This window comes from Callorhinus ursinus, unplaced genomic scaffold (assembly GCF_003265705.2).
Source record: "Callorhinus ursinus isolate GAN/ISIS: 27379988/994484 unplaced genomic scaffold, GSC_fseal_2.0 scaffold44, whole genome shotgun sequence".
NCBI lineage: Eukaryota > Metazoa > Chordata > Mammalia > Carnivora > Otariidae > Callorhinus > Callorhinus ursinus.
The window spans coordinates 878,104-897,065 of NW_027397106.1; the positions used below are offsets into that span (position 1 = coordinate 878,104).

Below are 18,962 nucleotides of genomic sequence, written 5' to 3' on the forward strand. Positions count from 1 at the left end.
TGATCTTCAAGTTTCTTCCACCTCTACCAGTGTGTGGTTCCAGAAGACACAAAGCACTTTGGAAGTGAGCAGCCCCTGTGTTTGAATCACCAGCATTGGCTCCATTCCCAAGAGTGCCAGCTGCTGGGGGGTGTGTCCCCAAGCCTGGCAGAGTTGCAACGATGGGCTTTTTCACGGGCAAACCAGGACGTACACAGTGAAGGGAGGCGGGGTCTTTCAAGTCATCCCCTGAGAGGCCACATATCCACTCCAATGGTGCTGCTCGGGCCCACAAGAAGCTCTGGAAACTTCTCTTGCAGAGAGGTCTTCTGGATGGGCGTCGGAGCCGCAGGGGGCACCCGGCCTCACTACAGGGTACCCACACCTCAGTTCCAGGTCAAGTTCTGCTCCCCAGTTGGCTTCCCCCCTTCTTCACAAGGTGTGACCCCCTAAAGACTCCCAGTCGTTTCCAGAAGAGCAAAACCAGTCCGAAGGATAAAGATTTACTCCACAGTGAGGATTTTCAGAGCATATGCCACAAGCTCTGAGATGTTCCAAAAGAGTTTCCAGAAATGTTTGAGAAACCGCAGCAAACTGGGTGTGAACATATGGCTTCCCAGGGGGACCACTTGGATGGGGTCGTTGCTCCTTTGGGTGTGTAAATCAGTCTCAAGCCTCACCTCGTCAGAGCTAAGTGTGTGAAAAAGTATGCATGCGTCATGTATCCAACAAGCGAGAGTTGACCCCTGCCACAATGGCCAGGTGGGGAGAAAGGCAAAGATAGAGGTGCGGTCCCCGCCTCTGGGTCTGAGACTTCCCAGGATGTGGCTGGAGCATCCTTAACTCAGGATGATGACATTTTAGAATGGGAAGAAACCCACGCCGTCACCCGGTCCCCCTCATTTTACAGATGAGAAAACAGAGACCAGTGTGCGTTCGGGGGCAGGGAGGCAGTGACTGCCCCACCACACTGGCCCAGAGAGTTGGCCGCAGAGGGAGGAACTGACCTCTAACCTCCCAAATGCCAACCCAAGCGGCCTATCCCAGCATCAGCTCGCTCCATGACCCCACCCGTGAGAAGTAAAATAAAGATCCTAACACGTGCCTCCCTCCTGGTGGGTTGTGAGGATTAGTGAATTAATGCATGAGAAGGTTCGTGGGGGTAAGGAGGACAGCTAAATAAAAGCAGGACGTGCTGAGAATGAAAAGAGCAGCCCCATTAACCCAGAGTTCAGCTGGGGGGGGGTGCCTAAGGTAAGTGATTGCGTCACCAAGTCACATCCCCGTAGCCTTAAATATTTCATGGAGCCAGAAGTGCACTGCATGGAACAGCTACTCCTCCAGCCCCAGCTGCATCTGCGGCAGGGATGGCAACGCCTGCTTGCACACGCGAGCACACCTCCTGCAGACACCTGCAAGCAGGCTCCACCTCCAACCAGGGGCCTCCAAGAGCAGGTGGAGGGCCCTCCATGCCTCCCCAGCCCAGTGTGTGAGCAACCCCTGTCCTCTTCCCCCCACAAGTTCAACACACACTCACAGCCACTCAGCCAGCTCTGGCCATGAATAAAGGTCAAAACATGATACACAGACAGCCCCGTTCTAGGCCACGCTGAGACCCCAGCCCCAGAGGCTGCAGCCAGCCACATTCCACCTCCGCGCTACCCACAAACGCTTCGCCCACCTGCACCCAGCCTCCTGTTCTTGAAGCAAGCCCATACCCGCACCCAGAGCTGTCTCCTCCCTCTCCCTGCTCTCTCTCCTCTGCCTCCACCCCAGCACTGGCTGCTCCGGGACCCTTCTTCCCACACAGCCCCCCATCAGCCATCTCTCCAAAGCCTGAGCAACCTGGGCCCCTCTCCTTGCCTGTAGCTTTCAGGGCAAGGGGTTCGGAGAATCTGGAGCTTGAGGAAGCAACATGAAGGGTGGGTGTAGGACTTTGGGAGGAATCTCCACGGCCAGAACAAAGTTTGAGGGGAAAGGGGGAATATGAAAGAGGCCCAGGCAAACTGGATGACCGGGGTGGGGTGAAGGTTCTCCTGATGAGAGCCTGGAGAGATGACTCCCCTCACTGCTGCCCTGCTAGGAGATGACAAGACAGTAACATCAGCAGCCATGGATTAATCGAGGGTGTTCTATGTGCCAGGCACTTACCTCATATGATACTCAACCCTATCAGGCAGGGACTCTTCTCCCATTTTACAAATGAGGAAAGTGAGGCTCAGTAAGGGATTTTGAAGCCCCAGAGATCCAGGGGTGTGATAATCCTGGCTTCAAATTCCAGGGTCCTGGTGGAATGGGGTAAGAGGTGTGCAAGTCAACTATTTAGAGGATACTTGGGACCCTGTTCTGTGTATGTGTGGTTAGGAGGTGGGCGAGTGGGAAGGAAACCAGAGCAAGTGCCCACGTGCTAATGGGCCCTGCATTCCCCACCCCATCTTCCTCCTCTTGGCTTCAGTGTCCTCATACCCCCTCCTCCACTGCAACTTCTGGTGGGGGGCAGGGGGAGCAGCTTCTGGGGAGGGGCCGGGAAATACAACTAGCTGTTTTCCTGGCTGGCCTTGCTACATCAAAGAGAGAATAAAGACACAAAGATATCTATCTGTACCCCCATGTTCATGGCAGCATTCTTTACAGTAGCCAAGACATGGAAACAACCTGTGTCTACCGAGGGATGAATGGATGAATGGATAAAGTTGTGATAGATGATATACATATACATATACATATACATATACATATACATATACATATACATATAGATACAGAGATGTATGTGTATATATAACAGAATATTATTTGGCCATAAAAAATAAGGAAATCCTACAACATGGATGGACCTTGAAAGCATTATGCTAAGTGAAATAAATCAAAGACAAATACTGTATGATCTCACTTATATGTGGAATCTAAAACAAAAGTCAAACTCCTAGAAAAGGAGATCAGATTTGCGGTTATCAGAGGCAGAGGGGAGGGGGACCGGGAAATGGAGGAAGATGGTCAAGAGGTACAAACTCCCAGATTTAAGATGAGTAAGTGCTGGGGATGTAATGTACCACATGATGACCAGAGCTAACACCGCTCTATGATACACCAGGAAAGTTGTTAACAGAGTAACACCTGAGTTCTCATCACAAAGAGAATTTTTTTCCTTTTTCTCTTCTTTTCTTTTTCTTTTTTATTGTATCTTATGAGAAGATGAATGTTAGCTGAACTTACTGTGGTCATCATGTCACAATATATGTAAGTCAAACCATGGTGCTGTATGTATGCCTTAAATTTATACAGCAGTGTATGTCACTTATTTTTCAATAAAGCTAGAGGAGAAAAGTTTTTAAAAAGAATGCAAAGGGACCTACGAGTGCAGACTGAGTGTAGGGGGTCATTCCTCGAATCCAGGTGACAGCAAAATGGGGTCAGTTAACATGCAAATGGAGGTCTGGCTGGCCCACTGGGTCCCTATAACCCCAGGCTTGCCCTGGGAAAACCCGAGCTGGGCTGGGCGTGTGTAAAGAGATATGGCTAGGGGGGAGGACAGGGGAGGTTATTTTGGGAGGTAAAAGGGGAAGGGGCCGTGAAATCCAGGTCAGGGAAGGGCTGCCCAAGAGAGGAGGCAACTAAGAGTTGAGGCTGAGTGAGCCCTTAGAGGAGAGGGTGGTCATAGGGACCCCAGAGAACCAGGCATTAATCTGTATGGAACCTGCCAGGTGCCGGTCTTCAGGCTAAAGAAACAGATCTCTGGCCCTGGCCCTGGCCCAGCCCCTCCCCTAGAACTCCCTGTCCCTTCTCCTCCCTACCTCCAGTCCCTCTCCTCCCCCAGGGATGCATCCAGCCCTGCCCCACGCCAGGGCCACAGCACCTCTTCTCCCTCCATCCAATGACCCCCAGGCCCTGGCAGGGTGCCACCAGCTCCTAAGAATATCCTATCTGCCTCACTCACTGGTATTGATTGACATCTGGTCCTACACCAACGCGGTAAGTTCTTCACAGAGTCTAACCTCCATCCCTTCAGTTACAGCAGATCATTTTCATGATCCTGCCAGTAGTGGGACTGGAAACCAACCCCATCTGTAAACAAGCCACCCCACCAGAAGTTTCCCTCTTCATCCCCCAGCATTCTCCCCTCCAAGGCCTTTCACCTGCTTTCCCAGACCCATAGTTTAGCAAGCAGAAAGAGAAATCTATTTCACAAGCATTATCGGCTCCCCACCCCCAACACTCCGTCTGCTGAGACCCAGATGGTCCTCTCTCCCGGGGCCCTTCACCCACTCCCATCCGCACTTCAAGAGAGAGGCTCTGGCCTCTGGAGACCCTTTAAGGTCTTCAATTCGCCCTCCCTGTCGGCCGAGGGAACTGCCGGCCACGGGACCGCACCCCTCCCCTCCAAGTTTTCACCTTCGCCCTAGTGTTTTCCTCTCCAGGACAAGTCCGTCTCCGTGTCTAGCCGTCACCCCGCCTGCTGCATGCTTAAATCCCCTTTCCTTCTTTGCTCTATGAGACAACCCGTTTTCAGATCATAAATGAAATCTTCCTCTCACGTTTGCCGCCTCCTCTTGGCAGCGCCCCTCCACCTTCCCACTCCTAAAACCTGTCCCAGCCTGGAGAAGTTCTCCGTCCCGCTCCCCACCCCCACTCCCTACCCGGAACTCTGAGGACACCTGGATGCCGGCCGGGGCCGCCGACCATCCCCCCGGACCCGGCCACACCCGGCTCTCCCGTCGGCGGGGTCTCCCGCAGCCCGCGGCGCAGCCACGACAGGGTTAAGGTTCCGAGCTGGGGGAGGGGGCCGGGAGGGGCGGGTGCGGAGCCAATCGGCGGCCGCAGAGTCCCCGGGGCCGGAGCAGGGAGCGCGGTGCCGGGAGCCGGGAGCTGAGCGCGCCGGGCTGGGGCCGGGGCCGGAGCGGAGCGGAGAGGGAGTGCGCCCGCCCCAGCCCCGAGTCCCGCCGCCCGCCCTCCCGCCGCAGCGCCGGCCCAGCGGCCGCCGCCCCAGCCATGGAGCAAGACAACAGCCCGCGGAAGATCCAGTTTACGGTCCCGCTGCTGGAGCCGCACCTTGACCCCGAGGCGGCGGAGCAGGTGCGGAGCAGGGCGGGGTGGCAGGGGACTCGCCCAGCAACGGACGAGGGACCCCTGGGCTGTGGGATCTGAGAAACCCGCTTCGTCCGCCCTTCGCAGGGCGCCCCTGTGAGGGCGACCGCGCTCAGTTTGGGGGTCTTCTCTCCCCTCCCCCACCGCTGGAGCCACATCCCCCTGTCTGTGCGAGGACGAGCGCCTCCACTCGAAGCCTGTCCGCCGCGGAGGGTCCCTCTCTGCCTTCCCAGCCCTGGGGGAGGGGGCCTGCCTGAGGACACGACCCCTCCCCCCGCCTTCGCCAGGCTTGCATCCCCCACCCACTTAACCCCCCCCCAGAGTTTCTGAGCTCGAATAGGGGCGCCGAAGGTTACGGCAGCCTTGCGGGAGGGGTTCGGGGCGGGGGTGGGGGGGGAGAAGGTAGGTAATGGAGGGAGCCTGGTGCTGTCGAAAGGAGTTGAAAGAAGACAAATCGCCTCCCGGGTCCTCCCCTAACTGAAGGCTACCTTGCCTGACCCCAGAGAGTGAGAAGAAGAAGGAGCTGGGGAAAACTGAAAGGGGTGGGGCTTTGGGGAGAGGGGTGGTCGGGTCCACAGGCCGAGGCTCCCCTCTTCTGCAGGTCTGGACACGTGGGTCCCTATTCCCAACTCCTGCCCTTTGGAGCAGGGAGTGGGGTGGCATGGAGAGAATGGTACCGGGAAGCCAGAGGCAGGGGCTTTCTGGGAGCTGGGTGCAAGGGACCCCCTGTGCAAGGGAGCAGCACTGTGCTGGCCTTGGCTCAATGGGTGGGAGTCCATGGCCCTGGCCCAGCCCAGGGCCCGGTCTATTTTTAGGTCAGAGCCGCCTGGCAGAGGCGGCAATGGATGAGAGTGTGTGAGCAAGTGTGTGTCTCAGGGAGAGTGAGCGTGTGTGTGGAGAGGGTGACCACCCGTGGTCACTACTACCGCCCATTTACCAAATATTTGCTCATTGCTCCATCTCTTTCTGTGTTCTCTGTCCATTTCCCTGGACATCCCCGTTCCTAAGGAATACCCATTGGCCACAAGGTCAGTTCTCCATTCCCCCCAACCGGCTCCCAGGGCTCTGGCTGGGCCTCCCCACCTGAAAAAACTCTGGGACCTCTTGGGATGGGCTGGAGAGAGTGTCCTCTGTCTTGCTTTGGTGGAATAAGGTCAGGGTGTGAAGGGAAGGGTCGGGACACACACTCTCCCTGTAACTTCAGCTTCCCAAAGTGTGGGCAGGGGTGAGGAACCTGCCCCCGCCTCCTCTCCCTGGCCTGGGGGGAGCCGCCTCTCCAGACCTCGACGGGGTGACGGTAGGAGAGACTGTGGGGAGACCTCAGGCCTGGTGAGGATGAGGAAGGTGGAGAGCCTGAGCTTGGGGAGTGTTCCCCCAGAGTCAGGGGCAAGGCTGTTATGCCCAGAGGCAGGGGACTGGCTAAGATAACCTCAGACCCAGGAAAAAGACCCCATGAGTGTGGGCTGGGGAGATTAGCGGTGAAGTGACAAGGACTGCCTCCCACTGGCATAGACAGGTCTCACTGCCTGACACCTGCATCTGTTTGGTGTTCGAGAAGGCAGGTGTTGGTGTGTGTTGGGAGGAGGAGGGGGTAGGCCAGCTGGTTCAGGGGTCAGGAAACAGAGGAGGAAGAGAAGACAGTGGTAAGGAGCCAGAGTGAAAAAAGAGCTGGGACTTCTGCCTGCTTTTCTCTAATATTCCAAAATTGGTGTCCACTAGACCTGAAATTCTACCTGCAGTCTAACCTCGGCCCCTCTTGCTGTGTTGCCCAAGTGTGTTACCCAATCAAAAAGCTCCAGGCATGGCAGGAGCTCCTAATCCGGACGGACATGGAAGAGCAAAGGGGGTTAGAAGCTATGAGTTATGGAGCACAGAATGGCAGGGGATGGAGGGGTGCCCACAACTACCAGGTCTTTGGCATGACTGGTTTGGCAGCAAATCAGAGGCAGAGGCACCAGGTGTCCTTGAGCACTAGAATTTGAGGTAGGTGCAAGAGAAAGAAGAGAGATGATCTATTCATTTCCTAGGAGTTCAGGTGCCTGGGAGGTGCTTTAGGAAGGCTGACCTGACTCCCTTCTGCTATAGGATATCAAAATTCTCAAAGACTCTGAGTGCCTAGAAATCTTGTCCAAGGCAAGGAAATGGGCTAAGGGACCTGTCCAACATCACAGAGCCCTGCTGCGCTCTCAAAGGCCCTTTCTGACGTGCTTGTGGTCCCTTCTCAGGATTCCAACTTCCACTAATACCCCCACCTTCTCCCTGTCTCTCTGACTCCTCCACAGCCAGCATGCCCCCTCCACCCACAGCAGGAAAGAAAGAAAAGGGAGTCCTCCCCTAGGGAAGGGATGGCCCTCACCCCGCAGATGTGAAGCCAACGTGCCCGCCTGCTGGTGCCCAGCACCTCTGCATCAGGAACGCCAGGCCGACTCACAACTAATGTTTGTGTAGTGCTGATGTGTATGCGCGCGTGCACATGCACACACACACACACACACACACACACACACACACACACGCACAGGACTGGTACTGCCAGGGACCTTGAAATGTCACCCCAAACAGATGTTGCTGGAATCTCCAGAGAAAACAGTGACCTACCCCAACATACCCCCCATTGTACGCATCCCATTTCTTTGGGGAGAGTCCCCCTCTCAGACTAACACTGTGCCTCTTGCTAGGGCTGATACCCACTTTCTGGGCATAGAAAGGGCAGGCGTCTTACCCCACCCCCAAAGGTAGTGATACTAAATAATGGGACACAGAAAAGAGAGGAATTCCATCCTTCAGCGTCCTCACCCTACTACTCTCAGCCCTGGATAATTTTAGCCCCTTGCCCAGCCCCTTTAGCCTTCCCTCCTCTCTTCTGCCCTGGAGGGAGCTGCAGGGACTCCAGCCCCACGGGTCCCCTCACTTCCAAGCCTCTAAACCCTCCAGAGAAAGGGGGGAAAAACCATATGTCCCAGGAGTCCTTGGACTGACTTCAACAGCAATCAACTTTATTGGCAGCATGGCAAAAGAACAGCAACCACCCAGCAGACGGTCCGCTTTTATATGTTAATTTCTTAGACTGGGACCCTGGAGCCCAGGGTAAGATTTTTTAGTAACTTTAGGCCCTGACTAGACTCCTGCTAGTATTTTATTTACCATGACAAGGATTTCCTCAGACCACATTTCCTGACAAATTAGGAAGGCAGTGTGTCCCAGGATAGGGAGGACTTTGGGGAATGAGCCAGCTCGTGGGCCAGAGAAATGTACCTTCAGCCCTACCTTCCCTGAGCCGTCCACCCAGGCTGGGCAGGGTCTGAGGGGTGCTCTCCACCGATGCCGGCGCACCAAAGGTTAATGTCTGTTTGCGGGGGGTGGGCTGGACCACTGAGGGAAAAGCCTTGGCCCTCCCGGGTTATTTCTGACCATTGGTCAGGATGCACAGAAGCACAGCAAGCCAGAGATCCATGCATGAGAGCAGACAGAGCTGCTGAGACGGAGCACTAGGGAGATGCAGAAACGGAAAGGGGGCTGGGGGGTCTTTGGGTCCCCAAGGGGGAGGGGTGGGCCCGGGAATGTCCATCTTGGGATGGTAGGTTCAGTGTAATGGGGCATTTTTGAGGGATCGTAAGCGGGGAGCCTGGATTATGTTGCTGAGTGGGATTGGGTGGGGCTTCAATGCTTCCACGTGCACTTGACCTCTTCCCTCAGATCCGGAGGCGCCGCCCCACCCCTGCCACCCTCGTGCTGACCAGCGACCAGTCCTCCCCAGGTAACCCCGGGGATGGGTCGCTGAAGGGCGTGGGGGCTGCTGAGGACAGCCGGGTCCAGTGAGAGAAGGCGGGCACCGGCTAGAAGGGCCTATCAGAGGAGTCAGGGAGAGCTAGCTCCTCAGCCCCAGGGTCGGGAAAGCTGTGGCTGCAATCGCAGGATTTCCTTTGCTTTGGCAAGATGGAGCGGTGCTGGGGCAGGGGAGGGAGAGCACCTGGCTCCTAAGCCCCCCAGGAATTGGGGTGGTCAACTGAGTGCCGGTTGCTGTGGCAACAGCCTTCCAGGTTTCTCCAGCAACTGAGATGCTGCAGCCCCCACCCCCAGAGGCAGTGACAGCTGTGAGGGGGAGGGACCGCCTCCATCAGCCCTCTTCCCAGCCCCCAGAGGGGAAGGCGAAGGTCGGACACAGCTCAGGGAACAGCTGGTATTCCGGTCACCCGCGTGCCCAACCAGGTCTCCGAGAGTGTGGGGGAGCTTGCCAGGACAGGGGCAGAGAGGTGGTCATGCTCATAAGCCGGCCTGGAGTTCAGGACACCCTAGCCTCTGGCCTGCACCCAACCACCAAAAAGGATCGTACGTCCCTGCACAGGATAAACTTGCTGTTCTTTATCCGGGATTCCCTCCCATGCAGGGTTCAGCTCTGGACCTGGGGCGGGGGCAGTGGTTGGGAGGAGAGGGAGGAAAAGAGCCAAAGGACCACAGATCCTCCTTCAGGAACCTCCAGGTCTGAGGCAAGGATGTAGACGGAGATTGACCACAGAGTCAAGGACAGGCCTCCGTGCGGGGAAGAAAGCAGGGCAGGAGGGAGCCCGAAGGGAGCAGGCCTGGGGCAGCCATCGGGGCCACCTTCCTAGGGGCAGATCAGAAAAGAGGTCAGCTCTGTAGGGACCCCTGGGTTTTCAGTCCTCTTCACTTTCTCCTTTCCCTGTTCCCCTCAGAGATAGATGAAGACCGGATCCCCAACCCGCTTCTCAAGGTGAGCTGGTCCCTCTCACTCAGCAAAACCCAGAGAACCCAGTGACTCCTCAGGGGATTATTCCTCAGCCCCCCACCCAATCTGAAGGGCCTTTTGACTCCCTCTCCTCTGCATGCCCCCAAAGGAGCACGAGTGGACACACACACGCCCCCACACACCGTATCCCCCACGCCCAGGCTCCTTGCTCACCATTGTGTGGGGGAGGGGAGCAGCTGGGAAGCAGGAAATTTTGCCTCCCACTCTCTGAAGCCCACAATTGACCCCCAGTCTCCCATCCAAAAGCATGGCAAGGCTCAGAAGGCGGGGGAGAAGGGCTGGCCCCCCACCTGTGCTCTGTGTCCTTCACAGTCCACGTTGGCCATGTCTCCACGGCAACGGAAGAAGGTGACGAGGACCACACCCACGATGAAAGGTTAGGAACCACCCCCCTTCCAGTCCCTTCCTTCCCCTCTGTGCCTGAGGCGAAGCAGTGGACCTAAAGACCCCTTTGGAGGGAGTCCTTGGGAAGTCCTTAAAGCTGCCTTTATTATAGTCGGATTGTTGCTAGACAGTCTGGGCTGCCTCCGACTAGCTGGGAGGCCTGGGGGCACCTGCCTCACCTCCTGAGCCCTGAGTACCCCCTCACTGTGGCAGCTAACTAGAATATGGAGTGCTCACCACACAGAAGGTACTTGAGTATTTCTTGAATCTAAATGGAGTCTTTCCTCTTGCCCCCACGGGAGATGGAGTATCCCAGCGAGTTAGGAAGATCTTTGGTTCCTGAAGGCCCTGCCCCTCCCCTCCCTTACTTTTGAAGGAAATAGGTTTTATTGTGTAGCTTTAGGCCCTCCCTGTTGCCCAGGAAATACACACACACACACACGCACACACACGCCCTGCCCAGTTCAGATCTCAGAGGATGGAAAAGTCAGGCCGGCAATGTCCGACGGCCCTTCACTGGGTATGTGGAGTTGGAGAGTCCACAGAGGAGACTCTGAACAGTCATGTCCCTCTCTTTCTCTGTGCCCCCAGAGCTCCAGATGATGGTTGAACATCACCTGGGGCAACAGCAGCAGGGAGAGGAACCTGAGGGAGCCGCTGAGAGCACAGGGGCCCAGGAGCCCTGCCCACCTGGGATCACAGACACAGAAGCGGAGTTAAGGCTGGGCACGTCTGGGAAAGCACAAAGTACGTTCAGGCTGGGGAGGGACTGGCCCAGAAGGAGGCAGACCTTACCCATCATGGGGAGGGGTCTAATTGTAGGCAAACTGTCTTGAGAAAATGGATATATTTATATGTACTGCACGTATTTGCCTGTGTGCCCCTTTCCTTGCTGAATGACCACGGCCCCTCCCAGCTCAGGCCGCAGAGCTCCCTGCTGGAAGGTGCGAGCCCACTGTAATGGGAACAGCACTCATAGGCTAGAATCCTGGCTCTGTCACTTTAGCAGCCCAGAGGCCTCCAGCAACTTCCTTAACCTCAGTCTGTAAAATGATAACGATGATGCCTCTGGCCTTGCTTGGGTTGTTTGTGAAAATAAGATGAGACCCGTTCTTAGCCCAGCAGCTGACACATACAAAGCGGCAATAAATGGGAAGTGCTGTTAACACCTGCCCGCGGTCCCTTACCCCACGTGGATTCCAGAATCCAGAGTCCTTCCCACTATATGAAGGTGACATGGCATATGTACTGAATATTACACAACGCCCCAGCAGAGACCCTGTAATCAAACACATTAGTATTTCTGCAGTGAACTGAATGGTCCCACTAAATGGAATAAATAAAGACTACAAATAGTCCCATGCGAGGTCAGGTTTAGCCAAATTGTACCCAAACTTTTTTTCACTCTCCTTTGAAGGCTTTTTTTTTCTAATTTCTGATTGCAAATTAAAAAATAATAATAGTAATGACCCTGTAGTCATAGTTGTGATTAGAGAAGGCACCACTGGTCTTGTCCGATTGCCCCCAGCCCGGTCTTGGGCTGTCTCTGGGGTCACTGGAGCATCAAATGGGGTAAGAAGAGCAGCAACCTCTGCCAGCCTTCATGAATACTGCCTTTCCCTCCCACTGCCCACTTTCCCTCCTTAGAGCCTGCAGAACCCGTCCCTAAAGCTCAGGAGAGGGGCAGTGAGAAACCCAGCACAGAGGAGCCCCCAACCCATATACCACCACTGGATTCCCAGGGAGCCAACTCGGTAAGAGCCCAGGGCTGGGTGGCCCAGTCTCCAGGAGAGCAGGCTGTGTGGATAAGGGCAAGGACTAAGATCTGGAATCAGGGAAAGGGGGGACAAAGGACCAGCTTCAGTCACTGAAAAGCTGTCGTCTCAGGCAAGAAGATTTGGGGGCATTACGTATCCACGGACAAAGAGAAATGGGATGAAGCCGCAGGACGAAGGACTGAGGTTGGGCTCAGTACTAGGGTTTCTGGCTCCTGGAATGGGTGATGGCAGTCCGCCATCAGCTTTCTGAGAAAAGGTGTTTGGAACCCAAAGGGAGATCCTCATGTCCTGCCTGCAGCGGAGGCATTGATGAGATAGCCTCGTGGGCTTTGATCTTACAGTCCCCCCTCCCTGCGTGGGCGGCACACGTGGGGGGAACTGGTGTGGGACATCAGAGGTTAGGCACTTGACGACGGGCCGAGCAGCAAGGGTGGGGACAGTGGGCCCTCTGGTCTCTCACTCGCCCTCTCTCTTTCTGCCCCTCCCCCACAACAGGTCTGAGAGTGAAGGAGGTATCCTGGAATGGAGACTGCAGTTGGGAATGCATGGACACTGGATGTTTCTTATTCTTCACTTTTAGGGAAAAATCTCTTGTTTTTAAAAAGTGATAAATTTGGTGTTAGGTCCTTGGTATTTTCCTTCTTTCCCGGCTTGGAGAATCCTTTCTGCCTCCCTTCTTGTCCTGCCTTCTCAGCAGCCCCCTCTCCTTCTGCCCAGCTGGTGTGGAAAGGAGGAAATTGGGAAGCTGGGCTGAAGCCTTGAGAAGGGGGTTGGGAGCGGGGAGAGTTCTCTCCCCCAACCCTGCCCTTACCTGCTGTGGCAAGAAAGATGGGGGTCAGACAGGTGTAAGGACTAACTTCCAGGGCACCAAAAAGGAAGGAAAGGCCTGGGTTCTCTTCTCTTAATTGAGGAAAAGATACCACCAGCACGCGGCAGGCCTGCCCTGCAGCCGGGCGAGACTTGGGGTTCTAAGGCCGGTCCAGCTGTGCCTGTGCTGTGGCCGCCGCCTGCTGGACAAAGGGGGGAACTGCACCCTGGCCCTTGGCCCAAGGGCAAGAGGGGGTGTTGTGTGGATGGATGCCTCCTGGTCCTCCGAGCCTCCCTCAGTGATTCCCAGGCTTCGGGATGTGGTCCCTCCTCCAGCTATGAGACCACCGCCCCTATTCCAACCCAGTAGCAAAGATGGGTTGAGAACACAGTGGCTATTAACAAAGAGGTCCTGGCTGGGAGCCAGAAAGATCAGCTCTCTCCCTGGTCTGAGACTCGGAGGGGCCAGGGCAAAAGACAAAAACCCAGCACAGGTGAAGAAACTTCCATGGCCAGCCGGCCTCTCCTGCCCGCTGCTTTTGATTTTTCCAGGTGGTGGAGTGGGGAGGGGAGGAGGGAAGGCAAGGCTCGCCCCTCCTTACTGAAGAAGCACTTTGGTAGAGAGCGAGCCTCAGGAGTCCCACTCCTGCCATCAGGATACCTACTGTGTGCCCTCAGGCAAGACCTCCCCTCTCTGGGCCCAGCCCCCCCCCACCCACATACATAGTAGGGAGAACACCACACCAATATTTTTTCGAGCTTGAAAGAGACAGTGTATATGAAGATGCTCGGTGGACTTCCATCCAGTGAACACGAAACACAGCCAGGCCTGGTCTCCCTTCTTTATTGATCTCTGGCTATAGCAGGGTTCTGGGAGACCAAGGGCAGGGGTGAGTCACATGCGTCTCTGCCCCACTTGGGGTGGGGTAGGAGGGACAAGTGTCAAGGTGGCAGGTCTGAGAGACCATGGCTATGGACTTCACACGAACGGGGCCCGCTGTATAAATGCATGGTTGGTATTTACAGGATAGGAGGAGGGCAGTCGCCTGGACTTGGGCCTTTGCTGGGACAAGGCTGCTCAAGGAGCCTGAGGAGAAGGGGCACAGGGCCTGGCGGGCTCTCTCCAGGAACACAACTGCCACAGCCCTGAGTCCCCGCCGGCTGCCTCCACCCGCCACTCCCCACTTGTCCCAGGGGCGGGGCCTCTTGGTGCCTGCAGCTGCGCAGGCGCTGGAAGGGGGAGGAGGGGAGGAACCCTTTGACAGCAATGCAGGATTACGGGGATTATACCTCACCCTCACGTGCACCCTTGGCCCCAACCCCGCTGGTCTCTCCTGCCTGTGCTCGTAAGATGCATCCTGAAGGTGCTTTGCTGGGGAGACCTCAAAGCTCTTTACAGACATTGGTCGGATGGGAGCCTCCCAGCCCCAGGGGAGAGGAAGGAGGCAAAGGGCTCAGGACAGCCAGGGTAGGTGACGAACCCCAGGGGCCTAGACCAATCCCAAGTTCTGCGGACCCCAGGAAAGGCCTCCCCTCTTCCCCTAGTCAACATTTCAGAATAGGAGGGAAGGAAGATTGGGGTGGGGCGGGGAGGCTGGGGACGGGGCTGAAGCAGTGTAGGTCTGGGGTAAAGAGAACACCCCCCGCATTCCCAGACCCTAGAAAGGCCCCATGCCCTGAAGGAGCCCACTCCCCTCTCCACACACAGGGCTCTGAAAACCCCCAGCTTTCTACCCTATTCCAGCCCCTCCCAGGGGAAGAAAAGGGGGACCCAGACCTGCCAGCTAAGATCTGGAGGGGGCTGAGGGAACCCCCCCAAAATGTATTGCTTAGAACCTTGGAGGCAAAAAGGATGGGGGAGGGCCCAGGGGCTGGCATCTCTGACCCTCCCCCCTGGGCCCTGGGAGGCCTCTAAGAAGCTCCCCTCTCCCAGCCAGCCATCTGGCCATGGGGCTGGGGCCGGGGGGGAGCGGGGGGGGGGGGGGTAGGGGGAGTCCAGAGGCAGGGGGATGGGCACAGTGACCATCGGGAGCCTGAAGTTCCCCAGACTTGCTGCTGGGAAATTAAAGTGCACCCCAATGGGTGTCGGGTGGGGAGGGGCCCTTCCCCCAACCCCACAATCTCTGGCATTTGGCCTTCGGGTGGGTTGTCTGTTCCTCAACCTCCATGCTCCCTTGGAGCAGATGGGGGAGCCGGTCCCGATGGATGGTGCTGATGACATCAAACACTTTGGACTCACTGAGGACCTGGGAAAGAGGGAGAGGTCTCGGTGCTCTGATCTTTGCCTTATCTCCAGCCTGACCTACCTTCTCCAAGTCCCGCCAGACCCCCCACTTGGTCCCACATACAGCTGTGCAAAAAATGCCTGCAGAGGGTGCCCAGCCAAGGGGGGCAGGGGGGTGCTGCTATCAAAGTCATGTGCAACTGACCTCACAGAGTCCTGCGTCCTGGCCGGGCCCTGTTCCCCAGCCCTCACCAAGGTGCTACAGAGACTGGCTGCAGCCTTGCTCAGGCCCTCCCTGTTCTGAGGAGCTACCTCCTTCCTTCCTGCTGGGACTGGACAGAGGGGTGGAAAAATTTCCCTGCTTCCCACTCACGCCCTGGCTCAATTATATGTTCATTTCCTCCATTTTCCTCCCTTGGAAGAGGGAGGGAGAACCTCATATCCACTGAACCCCAGAGATGACCCTTCAAAGTTGCCACGTCAGACACCCAGCTCTCTCTACTCCCTACAGATTCTCAAGACCCTTCCCCCTCCACCACACAGGCTCACCTGGGCCAGCCCCAGGCTAGTCCAGATTCCCATTCTGGTTGTGTTCATCCTCGGCAGGGGAGGGCAGGGCCTCTTCCTCACAAGGGGACAGTTCGTCAATGGACATCTGGTTGGTGATGCCTGCAGAGGGGCATTTAGGAAGTTGGGACCAGACCAAGAAATATTTTTCCCCAGAACACCAGGAACATGCAGAGAAAGGTAAAGCATTCTCATGCAACCTCCTGCCTTCAAGATGAGCTACATTCAACCCATGCCGACTTAGGGAGAGCCTCTCCAGCCTTCCTCCCCAGCCTTGCTAAAATTCACAACCTTCAACTCACACATAAAGGAAGAGATTTCCCAGCCAAGGCCACCAAGTTACCCAAATCTACTGGGGCACCATTTACAGACCACAATATGCATGGGGTCCCTTGGGCTGTGGAATATGGCTGTTCCTATCTTCTCTCCTGTCCCTGTTCTAGAACAGTCCGGGCCAATCAGCTAGACAGTCTTTCCTGTGATCTTACTTTAGTCTGATCAGTTCCATTCTCAACTCTTGAGAGTCAAACAAAGGGTTGCTCCAGGGCTTTAAGGAAAATGGACCTGCTACTGCTCCATCAGCCACCCTCCCCACAAGGCCTCATCCCCCACCCCCGCCCCCCTGGGTCCAACGGCACCCACCACTTGCTGCCCGTTCCTTCCATTTCTGCTTGTTCTCCTGAATGTGTTTGATCCAGGTAGAGCGGAAGCTGACCACATCAGGGTTGGGGTCTCCCACTTCCACATCCAGAGAAGGCTGGCGCCACTGGAAACTAAAGCAGGCCCCCCCCCCCAACTCCAGAGGTGAGACCCAGCCCACTCCAGAACTGCCTTCACAGCCCTCAGAGTGGCGTGGGGATGGGAGACCAGGAGGTGGCTTAGGGAGACTTATCCTCCCCCTTTCCCTCTGCTGCGTACCCCCAAGTCCGTGCCCCTTTTCCCTCAATTTCACCCCTTCCTCTCCACACCTTCCCTCCTACTGGAAGGAAAATAAAAACGAGATTAGCAGAAAGGCAATAAAGATAGAGCTAACGAAGAATGGGTGAAGGGGACCCCAGGGGCAGATCACACCCTTCGGGCCCCATTCTCCCACCCCTGTGTGTGACGTGCAGCAGAGCCTCCCGCGTTTTGGGTAGCCTGCTTCTCCACCACCCCGAGAGAGCGATCAGCGCTCTCTGTGAGTCCCCCTTCCCTCCCCAGAACCAGGGGACCTAGCTACCCCAGCCCCCCTCACCTGGGCTGGTTCTTAGACTTGGAGTCCTCATCCACCAGGGGCTGGACACTCTTCTCGGCCACATCAGTCAGCACAGAGAAGGTGGGCTCCACGATGAAGTCGATGAACCCTGCGGAGAAGGGGGAACACAATGGAGAGGTCCCACCCGGAGGGCTGGGCAGAGGGCCCTGCGTGGCTGGAACCCCCGGCTTCGGGTAAGACGGTGACGCAGGCTGCAAAGTTCCCGGTGGGGACAGCCTTTGCAACGATGTCTTTGTGACCCCACCTTTGCACCCCCAGGCCTTCCACCCAGGACCCCATGCCGCAGCACAGGCTCACTCCACAGGCAGACTGGTTTTGAGGGATGGAGACAGAGACCCCTGGCCCCGGCCCAGAAAGCATCCTGGCCCCTTCCCAGGTCTCTCCGCCCAATAGGAAAGGCCACTCACCGATCTGTGACTGTGCCACCAGAGTGGAAGTACGATCACACAGGGGAGAGAAGGGCAGGCCCAGCTCTGCCTCCTTGTCGCCCTGGAGGGGAAGAGAGGGCGGGAAAGCTGGAGGGGGTGTCTCAGACTACCGGGGGCCGGGGTGCAGCTCGGGGCGGTCCGGGGTTGTTGTGGGAGAAGAGGAGTTTCGGTGCCCTACACCTGGAGATGGTCATGGTATGCAAATGGAATGCAACCACAGTTAAGCTTTCAGGAAAATGACCTCTGATCCCAGGGCTTCAGGATCAGGGCAGAAGCCACAGGGAGCTGAATGAAGATCTGGAAGCAGAGTGGGCACCTGGAACAAAGGGGAAGGAGGGCAGGGGTGGGTTACCTGGCGGAAGAACTCCTCCATGAGGGCCTTGGTCCAGCGGCTGTGAACCGACCACTGCTTGGTTGGGTGGCTGATGTCGGCAGCATGGAGCAGTAGAGACAGGGCCTTGGACTTGTCAATCCTGGTCAGAGCGGGTGGTAAGGGAAGGGAGACTTATCCTTTAGAAGGAAACCTGGACCATTCCTAACTTCCCATCACAAGCCCTCAGCGCCTTGCAGGGAACTTCAGCCAGCCTCTGAGGCAACGCGCACACACACGTGGGGGCGCACACAGGCGCCTGTAAGTGTGGAAGCAGTCCAAGCTCTTAGAATCAGAGGCCAGGGGTTCAAGTCCCCTCTGTACCTATCCCACACCAGCTGTGTGATACACAGCAAGTTACTTAAAATTTCCATATTCCACTTTCCTCAACCCTAACAGGAAACACTAACAGGGGCGCCTGGGTGGCTCAGTTGGTTAAGCGACTGCCTTCGGCTCAGGTCATGATCCTGGAGTCCCGGGATCGAGTCCCGCATCGGGCTCCCTGCTCAGCAGGGAGTCTGCTTCTCCCTCTGACCCTCCCCCCTCTCATGTGCTCTCTCTCTCTCATTCTCTCTCTCAAATAAATAAATAAAATCTTTAAGAAAAAAAAAAGGAAATACTAACAGAATCTGCCACATGGAGTTGTTCTGAAAATTAAATGACACACAACATTCAAGTATTTAGTAGAGTGTCTGGCACATAGTAAGTGCTGAGTAGATGTTATCTATAATCATCATCCTCCTCCTCATCATTATTATTATAAGTATTATCATTATTCCCCAACAATGCCACATTGCACACTGCCCCCACAGAGACACTGTACATGAGCACACACCTTCAGGACCCCCGCACACAGTCTCTACTCCCTTACACACATTTCTACCCTCCCGCCTACTTTTAAGCAACAGTCAATGTAATCGTGGCATTTGTTCTGTGCTTTTTCTCCTTTAACCTCACGTGACTCTCTCACTAGCCCTATTCGCATAGGACCTGGGGGCAAGTTGTGGCAGGGAGACCTCTCATTCTCACACGGCACAGATAAGGAAACGAGTCCAGAAAGGCTGCATGATTTTCCCAACATTCCAGGGTCGGGCTGTCCTGCGGCAGCAGTGAGAACACCCATTTCAGACTCCCAGCCCGGTGTGCCCTCCAGCAGACCTGCAGCCCGGGCCGGGTGCAAACCCAGGCCCATGTGCACACATCACACACACACACACACACACACACACACACACCCCGGATGCAAACCCAGGCCTGTGTGCACACATCACACACACACACACACACACACACACACACACACACACACACACACAC

General features: G+C 56.2%; 2 protein-coding genes across 8 annotated transcripts in view; one reads left to right on the forward strand and one right to left on the reverse strand.

Moving 5' to 3' along the window:
* The first annotated feature begins 4,425 nt into the window (after nucleotides 1–4,425).
* On the forward strand, nucleotides 4,426–12,620 carry PPP1R1A (protein phosphatase 1 regulatory inhibitor subunit 1A). Of its 2 annotated transcripts, none has more exons than XM_073881875.1 (7): nucleotides 4,426–5,052; nucleotides 8,761–8,821; nucleotides 9,759–9,796; nucleotides 10,079–10,208; nucleotides 10,808–10,963; nucleotides 11,864–11,970; nucleotides 12,490–12,620. In XM_073881875.1, the coding sequence occupies exons 1-7, from the start codon at nucleotides 4,969–4,971 to the stop codon at nucleotides 12,493–12,495; spliced, it is 582 nt and encodes a 193-aa protein (XP_073737976.1). In that variant the 5' UTR covers nucleotides 4,426–4,968; the 3' UTR covers nucleotides 12,496–12,620. The 2 variants fall into 2 exon arrangements, with proteins under 2 accessions (XP_073737976.1, XP_025738968.1); XM_025883183.2 differs by having other exon boundaries at nucleotides 4,443–5,052; nucleotides 10,145–10,208.
* A 151-nt stretch (nucleotides 12,621–12,771) lies between these two features.
* Nucleotides 12,772–18,962, reverse strand: part of PDE1B (phosphodiesterase 1B) — a 28,349-nt gene continuing 22,158 nt past the window's right edge. For all 6 annotated transcript variants that reach the window (XM_025883063.2, XM_073881874.1, XM_073881871.1 and 3 more), the window contains 6 exons: nucleotides 17,628–17,748; nucleotides 17,255–17,336; nucleotides 16,827–16,935; nucleotides 16,235–16,365; nucleotides 15,575–15,694; nucleotides 12,772–15,047 (listed from right to left, as the gene is read on the reverse strand). In XM_025883063.2, coding sequence (XP_025738848.1) covers nucleotides 15,591–15,694; nucleotides 16,235–16,365; nucleotides 16,827–16,935; nucleotides 17,255–17,336; nucleotides 17,628–17,748 — 547 coding nt within the window. In that variant the 3' untranslated portion in view covers nucleotides 12,772–15,047; nucleotides 15,575–15,590. The remainder of the gene's footprint in view (nucleotides 15,048–15,574; nucleotides 15,695–16,234; nucleotides 16,366–16,826; nucleotides 16,936–17,254; nucleotides 17,337–17,627; nucleotides 17,749–18,962) is intronic.

Bases quoted from the DNA above. Each gene is read 5' to 3' on its own strand.
- PPP1R1A (XM_073881875.1), top strand. From the start codon at position 4,969: ATGGAGCAAGACAACAGCCCGCGGAAGATCCAGTTTACGGTCCCGCTG. The intron at 9,797-10,078 runs GTGAGCTGGTCC...CCCATCCAAAAG, and splicing joins TCCCCAACCCGCTTCTCAAG to CATGGCAAGGCTCAGAAGGC. The intron at 10,209-10,807 runs GTTAGGAACCAC...CTGTGCCCCCAG, and splicing joins GACCACACCCACGATGAAAG to AGCTCCAGATGATGGTTGAA.